The sequence below is a fragment of the Opisthocomus hoazin genome, chromosome 3 (genome assembly GCF_030867145.1).
Source record: "Opisthocomus hoazin isolate bOpiHoa1 chromosome 3, bOpiHoa1.hap1, whole genome shotgun sequence".
Lineage (NCBI taxonomy): Eukaryota > Metazoa > Chordata > Aves > Opisthocomiformes > Opisthocomidae > Opisthocomus > Opisthocomus hoazin.
The window spans coordinates 61,614,969-61,631,360 of NC_134416.1; the positions used below are offsets into that span (position 1 = coordinate 61,614,969).

At 37.3% G+C, this 16,392-nt stretch overlaps 1 protein-coding gene across 1 annotated transcript in view; it reads left to right on the top strand.

Moving 5' to 3' along the window:
• Positions 1 to 16,392, top strand: part of CEP192 (centrosomal protein 192) — a 91,223-nt gene that overhangs the window by 71,096 nt on the left and 3,735 nt on the right. The window contains exons 44-52 of the mRNA XM_075417258.1: positions 16 to 139; positions 3,305 to 3,410; positions 4,859 to 5,063; positions 6,949 to 7,028; positions 7,588 to 7,683; positions 9,216 to 9,335; positions 13,124 to 13,245; positions 14,153 to 14,276; positions 14,645 to 14,703. Of these exons, the coding sequence (XP_075273373.1) occupies positions 16 to 139; positions 3,305 to 3,410; positions 4,859 to 5,063; positions 6,949 to 7,028; positions 7,588 to 7,683; positions 9,216 to 9,335; positions 13,124 to 13,245; positions 14,153 to 14,276; positions 14,645 to 14,703 (1,036 nt within the window). The remainder of the gene's footprint in view (positions 1 to 15; positions 140 to 3,304; positions 3,411 to 4,858; positions 5,064 to 6,948; positions 7,029 to 7,587; positions 7,684 to 9,215; positions 9,336 to 13,123; positions 13,246 to 14,152; positions 14,277 to 14,644; positions 14,704 to 16,392) is intronic.

The window sequence follows — 16,392 nt, forward strand, 5'->3', positions numbered from 1 at the left end:
TTTGTATTATTTTAGGTGGAACAGCAGACACTGGACATGTACAAATTGTCAACAATTCTAATAGGTTGTTGACATTTGAGCTTTCATGGGCAGCTCACTGTCTTACTATAACCCCACAACATGGAGTTATTGAACCAGAGTAAGTTTCTTTTTATAGGTTTCCTTTATGTATGAAAGTGTGGTGAGATTTTGGAGGAATTTATTTTTATTTAGTGTAGGCGTCTAGTTAATTTAGGAATTTTAGTTATTTTTTAGGAATTTATTTTAGTTTGTTTAAACTATACTGTGGAACTAACTATTTTAGGTAGTTCCAGGGTGTAGTCTTTTTGTCAGCTAACATCCAAATGTAGGTCTTAAATTTTAGGACCTTCTCCTTTCATAGTTCTGTACAGAGGGAATGTTCTTCTGCCATTGACAAAGTTACCTGGAGGCCCCAGGAATCTTCTGTGGCTAGAGATACTATTATTATTGCATAATTTTCCAGGAGCTGGATGGTCAACAAAGCTGAAACTTTAAAAATCTCCTTTTGCTATAGTTTTTTTGTTTAAATATGACCAGTGTGTTTAAAAGCAAAAAGGACTTTTTCCCCCTCCTCCCTACAACAACCGAAGAAAAAAAAGCCCAAAATAACTGTTCTTATAGAATGCTTCTTGTCTGGCAACTTAGCATTTTCTTTTGCAAATCTGCTGATATTCATCAGAACTTGATTGTTGGGTGGTTTTTGTATTCTTACAAAACAGTTTTTTTGCCACTCAGTATTTGACTTCTCGACATCTGTAGGTATGAAAAGAATGACAAGCCAGTGTCAGGTCACCTGTGTCTTAATAGTGTTTTGGAGCAGTAGTCATAATATCGCTGTATGTGTGTATGAGACTTCTTATGGATGGTCTTTCACAATAAAATGCTTGAAAGACCTGACCACCTCTCATTTTAAATTTATGTTTTTTTAAGGTCAGTTCAGAAAGGCTTTTAAGACCTTGGTATTAAACTATTCTCATCTTCCAAACAAGTCTCATGTTCCACAAAAAATAGGTTTTGCTTTCTGAGTTGTATTTAAGTAGTTGCTTTAACTTTGTAGATGTTTGCCCAAACAGATACTTTCTTTTCAGTCCTGCATCATTGTGCAAGATGCAGTACCTTTAAACGCTGAATTCTGTATTCATGTAGATTTAGATTCTTGGAGGTACCGCTGGGGAACTTTCATCACTAGTGAGAACAAAGTAAAGAGGATTCTCTGGAAGGGCTAGGATACCTGCCAGTCCTGGCAGATTCAGTCAGTGTCAAGAATAACAGTTCCAAAGAGATGACAATGAACAACTTTCCAGTACCTGTTAAAGTAAGGACATCCTGAGTGTCTCACACCCTAGACTCAGGACTATCTGTGGAGTGATTTCTTAAAAAGAGGGAATTGAAGGCCTTCTGCCAGCAATTTTCTCGCACTGCATAATTTTAAAATGTGTTCCCTTCACTGGAAAAGAATGAGCTGAAACCTCGCATGTTGGGTCCAAGTAGTCTGGATTAAGAACCAGAGGCCTGCAAATAGCTAACAGACCTGTGAGAACAGCTGACTTACGCACAGCAAGCTGTGCTTGCCCAGTTTTCTGCTTTTCATGACCATCTCCCTGCAGTGCCAAGAGCAGTCATCCTGTCACGACAGGAGCCAGACAGAATCTTTTATACTATGCACTGCGATGGCTGGAGCTGACAGAATTCTTGAACTGATTTAGACCAGGAAGAAAGAAGGTCTGATTTCTCAGTGATGGTGAAAGGAGGCACTAAGATCAAGGATTGACTCTGCCATGCTAGAGCAAGCAGACCACCCCCCGTTTCACTTTTATTGAAGCCCTTAAGTTCCATGGAATGAGCTAAAGGCAACCTCTGACCTGCCTGAATATGGAATAATAAACTCCTGAGTCTCTGCTGAATTTGGTAGCATTCCAAGAGATTTTTCTCGAGGAGACAAACTGAAAGTAGCCTCTGGCATGTTGCTGCGCCTCAGTGTTGGGAATATTGGTTAAGTGCTGTGAAAGGAATTGCACCTTGTAGCAGGGACTTTTGGACTTTTCAAAGGCTGCAAGAGGCTCTGCTCCTTTCCATGGCAATGAAAGTAGTGAGAGGTAGTGTCTTTGGGTTAAATATGACTCTTCCGAGGGATGTGTGGTTTGTGACCCCATGCAAGTTGGATTTGCATGAGAAGTTTTCAGTAAATGTCAAAGACAAGCTGGTAGAAGCAAAGACAGTGGAATGGTTTGTGGTAACAGATGGTGTGTGTACTTAGTAGATCACATTCTCAGGAATGCAGCTTGTACATGAGCGAGAGAACCAGGAGTGAAAAGTTTCTGAAAGCTGCTGAGATTCAGAAAAACCCCACAATTGTTTAAGGAAATATCAGTATCCTGATTTGATATTTTAAGGCCCTTAACCTCTGTTTGTTGAAGTTTGTAGAGATGGTAATATTGCGGTAATGATTGTGGAACTGACTTTCCTGTGGGGACTGATCTTGTTCCTACACTAAACTTCTCAAATGCGAAGTGCTGTGCTAATGAGATATTAAGCTAATTCTTCAAATGTAGCTTGAGTGCTTTTGCTAATGTACAGCCAATGACCTTTATGTGAGTGATTTTTGTACTCATTTTTTAAATACTTCAGTGCTTGCTTTCTCCCCACCTTTATTTAAACGTCTCTAGTATAGAATATGGAACACTGTAAATCAGAATTTATGTTCTCACTGCTCAGATTAGTGTGATGCCATAACTGCTTCAAGTGAGTTTAGATTTTTCAGTGTCCCCTACTCTAAATAGCTATAGAAAGCATTGATAACAATGAAAGGCTTTTCTTTTTTCCAAGATCAGTTTTGCATGGGAGGAAGGAAAGCAAGCTGCTTCTCTAAAACTAGAATTAGTTTAAAAGATTTTTGAAATGCATTTAATGTCTGTACTTTGAACAGTACAGTTCCCCTTGTTGACTGGTATTGAAACTTATTTTTCTGAAACATGGAGTTACATGTCTGCTTTACACGGCCTGACTGGTTGCATATGTTAACAATAGATAAGATTTACTCTTTCCCTGTGACCCCTTGTACAACCATCAATGACAAGTTTATAGAGTGTATCTGTGTTAAATTTCTGACTACTAAAGCTTGATAACATACTGAATATCCCTTATTTTAACCATCTCTAGTTCATCTTCACTTACCTGCTATCTTAAAAGTGCATCTTTTTTATTGGGGGGGGGGGCTAGTGAGATCTGTTGTAGATATTCATTCTAATATGAGGATCATACTAATGTTTTTTTATATTATTAGGAGCAGTACACTAATTCTGGTGAGTCCTAATCCGTCACTTGCCACAAAGCCTGCATTAATTCCTTGGAGTGGCCTAATCTATGTCCATTGTGATAATGGACAAAAGGTATGTGGCTTGAGAGTTGAGATTGCAACTGTTTATTTTACTTGGCTGGATAAGGTCTAGTAATGTTGCTAAAATCTTCTGGGTATGAGGCATTTCTGTCAACTTCTGTTATTCTCTAATTCATGAAGTTCTCTTTAAAAAAAAAAACCACACCCCCCCACCCCCCCCGCAAATGTAGGTGAGTTGCTGTTTCGAAAACTGAGACTCTTAGTTTATCTCTGAAGAAATACTGTGATGTGAACACTTGGACTGAATTGCCAGCTAGATTGCATCTGTACACTCACTGCTGCATTACACTTTGTTTTGAAAAATGCTAAATATATATATATATGTACACGTGCATATATAAAATTAGTTAACGTAATATTTTGAAGTAAAAGAAGTTAAAAGAGATTATTGGACAAGTCACCATAGCTCCTTTTGAACTCCGTTAAGATAAACCTGACCCTCTGGCTGACAAGTCTGTTGTAAAGAATGTCTAGAACAGGTTCTTGCTCTTCATGTATTTTAATCCGAGACTTTTCCCTGATTAAATCAAGGCATATAAATAAAATTTATGAAGCCAACAGTTTCTTTTCTCATCTAAGTAAAATCAGAAAGAATCCTTGGTAATCTCCCCCAAAGAAATAGACGTCTGTGGTTTTTTTTTTTTTTTTAATTTTTTTAAATTTTTACAGCCAGTATGTATTTTGGGTTAATTGTAACAATGCATGGAGAGAGAAATAAGACCCTGGGAGGATAAAACAGCGTATCTACTTTCCTTCCTGAAAGAAGAGGGTGAGGTATGATACAGAGTTGGAAACTGCCTTAAAAATAAAAACAAATAACCAGACAAACAGGGAAGTTGTTGGAAGTGTGAGCTGAGAAGGAAAATGGAGACTGTGCACATATTTAACTATGTTATGTTCCACAATATGAGAAAATGATTTAAGAGAAGAAACCTAATGGATGAAAGTAGAGAATGTAGCAAAACCAATCAAATTCAAAGAGCTGATAATGCTTTTGCCATTTTTTGCTACCCATCCAACTGAGCAAAAAGCATGCTAAGGTTTTACTAACATTAACTGAAATTTTTAGGAGTGCTAATTATGTGGCAGAAGTGAACACAAAGCTCGTTCTGTGTGAGGCAGCCCTGTTCCTGTTCTCTGTGAGCAGAGAATATTGTAGTTGTCAATTAAATTTAACTAGTTGAAATTATTATTCCTGTTGAATTGAAAAATCTAGATAGCAACTTTTCCTGTTCTCTGAAATTAAACTTGTCCTAAAATCTTTAAACTTTGTGAGCTGAAGTTAGAGAAGACCTTGTGATTCAATGTATGAAACTGTTGGGAATGTAAAGCTAAAGAACATGAGCTCTTACAGCTCAAGGAAATAGAGCTAAACAGTTTGACTTGTTAATATATTGATGTTCACTGTTTAAATCTTTTTTTCTCCAAATCATGTAAAAGTTTATTAAAGTGCAGATTCAAGAAGCAGTCACACAGAGTGTGTCTGGAGCAGACTTTCCATCTAGAAGACGTGATATATTGATTCCACAGTCTGAAAGTCCTACTATTCATGTGGCAAAACCTCTCTCAGTACTTCCTCTAACAAAAATGGAAATAAAGAACAGAACCATTGTTTTTCCTAAAACAAGATCTGGCCAAAGCTCAGGTAATATTGCTGACTTAATAAATGCAACACCTGTAGTATCTTGTGTTCAGAGTTTTTGTTTACTGTATTGCGTGCTTGGGAACTTGAATGCCTTGACTTTGTTTTTGTTCTTTTAGTCTGGTAAGTGTGATGGACCAGTTCCCTTCTTTTGAAGTCTGTTTGAGATAACAGAATCGTAGGGATTGGAAGGGACCTCTGGGGATCGTCTAGTCCTGCTCCTCTGCCAAAGCAGGTTCACCTGTCTGTCTTCAACTGGGGAGCCCAGAACTGGATGCAGCACTCCAGATGGGGCCTCACTAGGGCAGAGTAGACCTGCTGGTTGCTCTTTGTGATGGAATTCTTTTCAGAAGTCCTTATATTACCACCCCCCACCCCCCCCTCCCCCCCCGCTTATGCAGTATAGCCACAACTTTTTCCCCGCAGATAGGTTTGCATACAGACAGGTAAGTTGCCAATTTTTTAAGCAACTATGATGAATGCATCCATGCTGTGCCTGGGCAAAGAGGGCACTATGAGGTTACTGCATTTTGTTGAAGCTCTTTTGGGTCAATGCACTTTTACAGTATAACGCATTCTCCTCATCTGTGTGTGTGTCCCTAAGATGTAAGATAAATCTGTCAGTGTGTAGCAGAGAAATAAATGTTTGTCCTTGAGATGATAGGAATGTCAACTATGAGCCTGGCTATGGTCTTGTAGCTGATGGTAGAGGAGGACACTGTTGATAATGGAGTCTCAGATTCTCAGTCTGTACTTTTAATTCCAGTAATGCTTAAAATTATCCGCATTACTGTATGAGACTCATTCTATCTAGATCCCAGATTTTTTGGTAGTGCTTAGTTTTGTTTTTTAGGTAAAGAGGATTTTTTTTTAATGGTTCACTGACACTACATTTTTATTTAACAGATTTTAGAATTTTCAAGGCTTAATTTATCAATTATATCTGGTTTTTTTGTTACACTTATGAGAGCAGGATAATGTAATACTCCTTTTCTGTGTTTATAAATGTTCTGTGTAATATATACTGTATTATTATATAAACTTCCTGAGGTGCTACTCTAGATTGAGATGATTTTATAAATGTCCTGTTGGTACTTGGCAAGAGGCGCATTCCAAGGTGTGAAATGTGCTTATTGATATTGTCAAAGTTGGAATTTTCTGATAATGTCAGTGAGGTGTTCTCCTTTCTGCAAGTCAAGCATAAGCTTTTTGTTGAGGGTTCATATATATATATATCTCTATATATATGCTGAGTAACAAATCCATACTGGGATGAGAACTGATTTTATTTGAAGCAACTTTATTTGATTGGTCCCAAACTAGAATGCTGTCAGTGTTTTTTTCACTGAGCAGTCAAATAACATCTGGGGAGGTAGTTGGCTGTCTTTGGGGGTTGTTTTGGTGTTTTTTTGTACACTGGTCTGAAAGTATTGCCAAAAATCTGAATGCAAAAAACTGAGACTGTTGGAAGTGACTTAAGATCTCTTTGCTATTTGTCATGTTCTGCATTTATAAGAAGCTAGCTTCCTACTACCAGCAATACTTTCACATTATATCACATGATATGCTCAGGTTCTTTTAGAGGATGATCTGTTACTGTTTTAGGGTCATTGAAGGTGAGATTTAGGTCTCACTTTGTTTCTTGTAAGCATCTTCAATATGATTCTTTGCTAGAAGACTTTACTTACAAATTTTTTTTTAGAAGCTTTCACGAATTTTGACAGCATGCTTTGTTTGAGTCCGCTCTTGGAGTTGGCATCGTGAGAACTGTTTCCTTTAAACTGCTGTGTGTCTTGAACCATAGCTTCCATTTAAACTCTTTCCACTACAGATACTTGGTCACGTGAACAAAGACATTTAATATACTAGTCTGATATTTCTCTTCTAGAGTGTTACCTGGAAATGGAGAATAAAGGGGATGAAAATGTAAAGTGGCATTTATCATCTTTTGCACCACCCTATGTTAAAGTGAGTGAATGCTTGCATTGGTATTTTTATGCATGTCCCTTGGGGTTTTTCCTTCTCTTTCTGCTGCTCTCTCTTTCTCCCTCCATCCTCTGAAGATAGAATATGTATTTGAGCATGAACTCAGTTACGAAGTTTCTTTTTGTCTCAGTCCATATCAGGGAAGTGTTCTACTCTTTTTTTTTTTTTTTTTTTTTTTTTTCCGTCTCTAATGTGCTCCCTGACTGTGAGTCAATTGGTGCTCTGTGGGACAATTTCTGGTTCTGACTTAAAGAGTTCGCTTGTGCTCGTCCAGTGTCATCATCCAGATTGCATTAAGTAGTCAAGCATACATGAAAGACGTGTGTCCTTTTTGGCTTCAGAATGCTAGACTTGTCTTGTTTTGAGACTTGTGCTGCTGGATTTACGCTGTACATGGTATCTCTGTAGGCAATTTGGGTGCATTTTCTTCAGTCCTTTGCAAGGGTGGTGTGTGTGTGTGGGGGGGTATATTGTGTGGTTTTGTTTTTTGGTTGGTGTGGTTTTTTTCCCTTCTGCATCTGACCCATAATTTTGTTTGCAGGATGTGGATGGAACTGGTTGTGTTTACAGGGTTACTTACTCCGCTTTCAGATGTTTCCGTGTTTCTGGTACTCTTCAAGCTCATGGAGAAGAGAAGGTAAACTGACATTTATAAATATTTCGAGCATGTTAGTGTTTCTCAGTTGTAAAATAGGATCTTCCATGCGAAATTCTGTGAAATAACAGTAGAATTTTTGGAGCTGGTTATACTTTATCTGATAATGATAAAATGTTGGCCTTCTAAAATTGGATTCTGGGGTGTATCAGGTAGTCAGTATCTGCTTACCACAGCTGTTATAATGTCAACTGAGTTGATTCTAAGAATTCATGCAGTCTGTAGTTTGACTTTGACATAGTGGTGGTTTGGTTTTGTTTTGTTTTATGGGTTTTTTAGGGCTTTTTTGGAGATAAATTATTGTAGAACCAAAACTTGTTTTTAAATGTTTTGTAAAAATGCACAAGAAAATCACAAATAGTACTGAGTTGTTATGCAACTGGTGTGAGTACCGGTTTCCCTTCCTCAGAAGCAGTCTTGTCATACTTACTCAAGAGCAGTTGTCTGTTCCTAAAGTTCATTTCATTTGACTTACAGTTTTATCTCCTGGCCAGTAGAGGGTTTCATAACCACAGTTATAAAGCACATCCAAGGACATACTGAATGGGTTTCTTTGGGGCTTTTGTCTCTCACCTTCTCCCTCGATGCTGCTTCAGTTCTATCTGTTCATCGATTATTATGAGATTGCATAACTACATTATTTATATGATGATGCAATTTATAATCTATTTACAAGGCATTAAAAACTTACCTCTGTCCAGTTTCATAGTTATTTCATAATACTGAAAACTACTATTTGAGTTTAAATAATTCTTTGCCTTAGCTATCGTAGTTGAGGCCTATTTGAATAAAATTTACATTATTGGCATCAGGCTATTGGCTGGAGATGGTAAGGTACAGTGCTATTATGATTGGCTGTTTTTTGCAGTGGCTATGATAATATTTGGCTAATTAGATGTAGTGATCTATTGTAATCTGCTGCTCCCCTTCTCTCTCTTCCCCCAACATCGACTCTGAAAACGATGCAAGTGTACCCTTGAATTAACCTGGTATGGCACTATACGGAGACAAGCCTTTGTTACGTAGGTGACCTTTAAGGATGATCAAATGCATTGTCTGCAAGTTGGTTTAAATTTCAGGCCTTCTGGTAATTGTAGCACAGTGTGCTTACAGACTTGGAGCTGGAGGAGTACCATAGTTCACAGCTTAGCTGACAGATGAAGGAAGGTATTCCTGTCTTTCAGCTGCACGGATTTCCCCTCCTGGTCCCCTTCTCCCCCATTTTACTAATAGAAATAATTGTGCAGGCACTTGCTGACTTTGCTTAAAGCAGGAAAGCTGAACTCAAATTTTGTTCAAGATAGTTTGCACAACCTGTTTCATCAGAACTTTCTCTCTTGTGGGCAAAGGAACACAAGCTGAATTGTTTTCTGCAATATCACCTGTGTGTGGAATATGTGTCTGTAGTGTGTAAATTTTGTGCTGGCTTAACTGTAACTTTGTGCAGGTAAAATTGTGAAGATGTATAGACTATTTTAGTAAACTTCTGCAGAATTACTCTCTTGTTTTGGTAGGTTGCTGTAATCTTTTTACCTAGAGATAAAGGGGATTACTCCCAGTTCTGGGACCTTGAGTGTCACGCAGTTGAAAAACCTAGTTGGAAACACAAATTAAGATTTCAGCTTTCTGGAACAGTGAGTATCTAAATGCTGTAAATGCTGTCCTGAGCACAAATTTTTGATAACATCTTAATTTTACTATACGGTACTCTTTATCATATGCACTGGTGTATTCTGAAAAAAAGAAACCCTGCTGATTTTTTGTTGGACTAAACTGTACTGTTTCTTCTATGTTACAAAAATACTTTTTTCATCTTGCTTATGTGATAATGCATTATCTTTTGCCATTTAAGATGTAAAATTTTATTTTGCTTGGAGAAAGTAGTGACAAACTTGCATTCTGTGGACATGGATTTGTTTGTATCAGATGCTAAGTGGATTGGTTTTATTTTTGTAAATAAATAGTAAAGTAACTGACCTTTGTTATAATATGTGACTTAATGCAATATTGGATTTTTCACACATCCATATTGGAGATACGGAGGTGTCTCTGATAGAATCTGTCGGAGTATTGTTTTATCAAAGTAACAATGTAGGTGGAGGTGATTTTTGAGATTTGTACATGGGAGTGATTGGATTTGAGCTCTCTTTTGCTCCTCTATTGTTTCTCAGCTCTAACTTTATGGTGAGGCATGAAAGGAGGGCTTTGGGAGTTAGAACTGATTTTCTGTGCTTTCTCTTCTTACCTTGCTTTTAATCCCTACCTCACCATCCATACAAGAGGATTACTATTAGGAAGAATTAATTCTAATGATTAGCTGAATGAGGTGAACGTGAAGAGCTAGCTATACTTTGTTGTCCTCTCCAAAGAGTTTATCTTGATTTTTCCGAGAAGCCCAGATACAAATTTCGGATTTTCTTTAGAGTACCAAGCCTGTTTCAGTAGCAGGAACCATACTTACCCTTCTTGCCAGGGTACCTTACCTTTTATTTTGTAGGATCCTTGTTCTTCTCAGTAGTTAATTGTGTTGAAAAGGGGACTTGTTAAAAAAGTGTATGTTAAATAACTTCTGATTTTGGCATGAAGAATGAGACCTGTATAATGTTTGGTCTGGGAGGGGTTTTTATTTGGCTTTCATCTTGTCCTGGTTTGGTTAAAACATAACATAATTTTCCTTAAAATGAGGAAAACATCTATGTCATTTGTCTGTTTAAAAGCCAGCTGAAATTGAAAGAAAATTAATTCTTTATCAGAAATCTGGATTTTTTAAGAATTCTCTTCTTAAAACATGACTAGTTGTCAGAGTTGCATTAAACTTTGAGCGACACAGCTTTATATTAATGTTTTTGAACTACTGTGATAGTAGTTCCTCTTGATTTTTTTCAAAGCTGTTAACAATTAGATCTTTCCAGCATCTCTTTGTGCATGTGGGAAAAAATTTGTAGAAAATACTTGGAATGTGTCACGATCATTTTACAAAAGAGTTGAGAGGGAAGTACTTTATCAACTACATAAGGAACTATACATCTGTTTGGAAGAAGGGTCAACACATAACCTTTACTTAGATTGTTGCAGCTTTTTAATCAAATCTACTTTTAGTCGAGAAGACAAGTCAGTTATAAGCTGTTATGTCCTAGGGATCGAGAGTTTGGACTGTGTTACTACAGCTTTGAAAAGGACTTAGATCCTTCTGGGTTTGCTGAAGCAGAGAGGGCTATGGCTCTGGTTAACGTGACTTTTGATAGAATGAAGTGGGAAGACTGACTGACTGTCATTCAGAGTGACTGAGTGATATTTATTTATAGCACCACTTCAAAAGAAATGAAAAATTTGGAAGAGCTCAGGAAAACTAAAAGAACAAGGTGAAGTTAGGAAAATCAGTGACACTTCCTGTTTTAATTTTTTTCCTGAAAAACCAATTAACTGTGACTTTGATTATACTCTGCATGCATTTGCAGTCGCCACCACTGGAAGCCATAGTCAGGAGTTTGGAAGCTCATGTTTCTAAAGCTGATCCCAGAGACAAAGAAAGGAGGGATTCTACATGTGCTTTGCAGACCCCCACCTCTCAGTACTGGCCATTCAGAATTAGTTTTTTCTTTTTCTGAGAATCATTTGTTGAGCTGCTGTCGGATATTGTTCTAAGATCATTGAGCTGAGTGTCATCATTGTGCATTGTGTCTTGGATTGGTATTTTGGTCTAATTATTGGTCCCTGCCAGGTGAAATGGGGAACTAGCAAGAACCTGCCAGAAGGCTGAGGCAGGACTTAAGTTCTGCTTGCTCCTTTAGCATGTAGAAAGTTGTGTGCTGCATAAAGAATCCCTGCTATTCTTTGAAGACAATACAGTTTTTAAATGCATACCTTTTTTTTTAATCTGCAAGGTTTATGTACTTTAGTCATTTAACTAACTTTTTAATGTTTCATTTTGCAACAAGATGAGCTGAATTTCTTAATACTTCACACAAAACATACTGCTGAGTCCTGATTTGATTATTATCTGAAGTACAAATCTTCATCTTCTTTGGGTATCCCAGGAGTGAGAGAAGGAAAAATCTTTTTAAGCTCAGTGGGCAAAATAATTCGAATTTTAAAGCTCAATGAATTTCTGTGCTCCTGAGGTTGCTTTGGAATAGCAGTGGTCAGTTGTAACCATGTGGACAATGTTAGCATACTGCTTTAATTTCAAACAGGAAAAGTCAGTATGGGCTCTTGTAAAGCATGCAGTACTTCAAGATGCCCTTATAAAGGCCATGGGAACTTCTGATCGTTTTCCATAATGTGCCTTATTCTCGTGCAGTAAACTTGCCTTACTGAAGAATTTGAGTGATAACACTGAGGCATGACACCCATCATTTTTTGCTACATGGAAAATTAAAAGCTCTTGAAACAAGATACATGTACAAATCCTTTCCTGTTTGTGTTGGGTTCTACTGTGGTTCATGGGTTGTTTGCAACTGAAAAATATTCTTTAAAATTAAGGTGTTTTTTTTTTTTGGCTACTGCTATTTCTGACAGGCTGATTAGCAGCTCTTTCAATAGAAGAAATAAATGTCTAAAAGACAAGTTTGTCATAGCAGCTGTATTGAAGATGAATCTTTTTTTTAATCTTCCCTGTGTAAGGGAATCAACTGCTTATTTAAAACATCACCACAATTTCAGAAATTGAGATAATGTTGTATGACCGTAAGTGTAGGAGGTTCATTTGGTTCTTTGACTTTGTTCAAGATGATGTGACCCAAGGGGCTCCAAACAGTACCTGGCTAGATTTGTTAAACAATGCAGAATTTGAAATTGACTATTTGGCGCAGTATTCCCTTAGGGTGATCTGGTCTCCTTGTGTTAGGGTATGCCGAATGGAGGTCATGATGATGGTAAATATTTTAGCCTAATTTCTGGATGTGACAATTACCATATAATGCATTACCAGATTCTGTTTCTCTGGAGAGACCCTTTCTTTGAGAGGGGTGTGTTGTTCATAACACAAAATTATTACGAAGCTTTTTGCTGTTGTGGTAGTTCAAACTATGATGGTAACTTACACTCTCCTGCTTTCTGAGCAGTTGTTTTGCAAACTTTGCTGTTCTTGAGGCATATAGGCAGAATATCTGCAGAGGATTTGTTTTTTGTTTTGGCTTTTAGCAAGAACTTTGTTGCTAGCAGCCTTCCCGACATTCCACATGCACTGCTAGTTTGTTGTGAACTGGCTTGTAACAAAGAAAGTGTTCATAAAACACGGAAGCCTGTTAAAGTATTCCTACTAAATCGTTGCTTCTGTCTCAGTGATCCAGACTCTACTGTTCCTGAAAAATTGTACTTTAAATAAAAAGCCTTGGATTGGATAAGGGAAATGACTTGCATACTTGAATACTTAAATACTTTTGAATGCAAAGTTTAAAGACTTCTGTATTTTTACCAATAGGGTACTGAAACAGAAAATGAAACTTCAATTGTGAAAGCTTCTGCAAGTGCCCTCACAAAAACTGAGCTTCCAGTTATACCAGAAATGAAGATTTACTCTGAAGCGAGTACAATTAAAGTGGGGTATGTATGGATGAAACTTCAAACAAAGTCTGCAACTGGGTGAAGGGGGGGGGGGGGGCGGGAACCCTCAACACCACCACCAAAACCTTTTTACCATTAGGACAGCTATGTGGTTGAACAGGCTTGTGCAGAGAGGCTGTGCAGTCTCTCTGTTCTGGAAGGTTTTTGGGATCTGACTGGACAAAACTCTCAGCAGCCTGGTCTGACCTCACAGCTGACCCTGACCGGAGCAAGAGATTGAACTACACACCTCCCGAGTCTCTTCTGACCTGAATTATCCTGTGATTCTATGTTAAAGAGTAAATAGCTGCAAAAGACAGACTTGCCAAACGTCTTAATAGCTTTGTATTGTTCAGTCGCCCATGTTTTTTTCTTTTCAGTTGGGTTTATAAGTTGCCTAACCATGATATGCTGCTGTAAATGAGCTGGTGTCAGCAGTAGAGTCTGGTGTTTACTTTTTGTATATTCCCTGTTTGGAGACTCCATAGAGCTGTAAAGTGAAGTCTGAGAAGATCACTGTTCCAAATGTCTTAACTTTGCTCTTCTTCAGTCTTAAGCTGATTTCCAGTTCTTCTGCTGTGGGGTGATGTGAATATGGCAGAGGAGTAAAATGTTTTGGTTAAACATGGCATCTCTGAGAACAGTCTAGTAAAGCATATGGGGAAAAATTCAGATTGTGAAAGTGTGTATAAGTAAATGTACATGTATTTATGCCACAGTGATGCTTTCATTATTCTTTGTGGCTAAAATGCATTGCCTATAAATTTTAAGGCGAGGCAGTTGATGCCTTCAGGATCTTTCCATTTTTCCTGATTTAGTCTCAGAATATACACCTGTTATCTTGAAGTATGTAATCCTGACCATATAAGTAGGAAATCTTAATATCTTAAATCCCTTTTTCAATCAGACAAAACAAGATAATTCGAGGGATATATGCACCAGAAAACCTGTACACTTTTCCTCCAACTAGAGTTGGGGAATCATGCACATTAAAGGTCAACTTGCGGAATAATTCCTTTATAACACACTTGGTAAGCTTGACTTTATTTTAAATACGTCTTCTTAAGTCCTTCCAACAGTTCAACTGCACTGATTTTTTTCACTTTTGTCTGGCTGAGTCACTGAGTATATTTGTAATATACCTGCAATTCAAAAAAAATAGTTTGTAGTTTGCATAGATATGTTGTTATTGTGATTTATTTTTTTATTTTTTGACTTAATTAAAATATTGAGATGTGAATTTTTCTTACTATGCACAAATTGGGCATGCTTTATTTTTAAACTCTGGGTCTGTGTAAAGCTGTATTTTTAAATGACCTGGTTTGTCTTAAGCATGTCATAAATTGAATATGATAGGCTTAGATAAGTGCGCTTTTAAATATTTTGTATTAAATTGCAGCTGAAATTTGTAAGTCCCGGAGAGCCTTTCTACATCAAGCACTCGAAGTACTCTCTAAGGTAAGTAATGCATATGCTAACATTCTCCTGACAAAAAAATTAAACAAGTAATTCAGTAAGATAAATATCTTCTCTATATGTACAGTGCTGAAATGTAGATATAAATATCCAACACTCTGGCTGTCTAGTTAAAGATTTTTGGTGTGTTTTTTTTTTTTCTCCCTAAGCTCTGCTCTGTAATCTTGGTTAGAAGCAGAATGAGCCCACAGTTATTTCTGCATCTACCAATTTCTTTCCTGCAAATTGTTTCTAACAGTGCTGCTGCTTTTAATGCTAAGCCTAATGCTTCATTTAACCATTTGGCATGCTGTGCACAATCAAGTCATTCCTTCCATTTATACTTTCTGCACAACAGACCGAGCAAATTGCCTTCATCATGCTTCTAATTTGACAAACCTGCAGAGTTCCATCAAAGATTCTCTGCAAATACGAGGTTTGAGCAGCCAGTGGAATTGCCTGGTCATACCAGCTATTTCAGCGTATTACCTGCATAAAAGGAATTTTCAAGCTGGTGATAACAATCCTTCAAAATAAACCCAGTCATCTTTGGAGTTGATTACAAGAAGTATTTGACAGTCCTATTAGTCATCTCTTTAAGAAGTATAGCATCTCACGTGCTCATTTGTAACAGTGGGGTTGTCGGGAAGACAGAAATGTGACTGTTTCATTAGAAGTCACACAGCATACCTTCTCAGTGTTTAAACAGGTCCCCATATTTAAAGACAGGGAAACTAAACGTATTCAGAACAGAAATTGTGAGCAAAATCATAAATGGATCTAGATACTCTGGCTTCTAATCTAGTTATGTGTCTGCCAATGGTACTTAGCATTTATTATAAAAACACGGCTGTGGTGGTGTTAGCCACAGGTATTCAAGGTATTCTTAAGGCCAATTCTCAGTGCAAAATGTTATAACTCCACTTAGGCATATGTTCCAGTGTTTCTATTTAACTGGCATCTTTATATTAAACATGTCACATCAGATGGCACAGAAGGGTTTTTTATGGAGGCAGTGACCAAGATAAAATCTATCAAAATAAAGGTGACTAGCTAGATCTCTCTGAGGCTGTACAGCTGCAGACAAAGTACAGGATGACTTAACTGTCGCTTGGAAAAAGATGAGTACCTTCATTGGAAGACACTTAGATATTTCAAAAATATTCTTGAGGAATGCTGTAAAAGCGATTTGGTGTATTTTCCATGAGAGATGATGAACTTCTATTACTTTTGTCTGAAGTAGACTTAACAGGTTTAAAATTCAGTCTACCATTTCTAAAAGTTACCGACTTGAATATACTGCACCTTCTAATAATAACCTACAGCCTTTTTTCTAGTAACTTTGGCTGTTTTTTCTTCAGTTGTAAATAGTGGCCTTTCCTAGCTTTTTTAAAATTAGTTTATCTGAAGTCAGCATAGCTCTCTGAAGCAGCGCTCTCATTTAAGAGCATGAAGCACAGAAGGAATTACTTGACTTGGATAGATGCTTTTAAAAAAGTGTTAAAAGAACTTCTTCAAATGGCTTTTATTTGAGAACAGTGTCAAGGAGGATTTCAAGAAAGCTAATGTTAACCTGTTTCCTTCTGAATTAGGTTAACCGGATGTCTTACAATGTAACGTTCAAAAGTAGTTTGAGAAGACTGTTTGCAGGAACTTGGAGTATTAGTCTGTAAATAAATGTAAAAGTAGAAA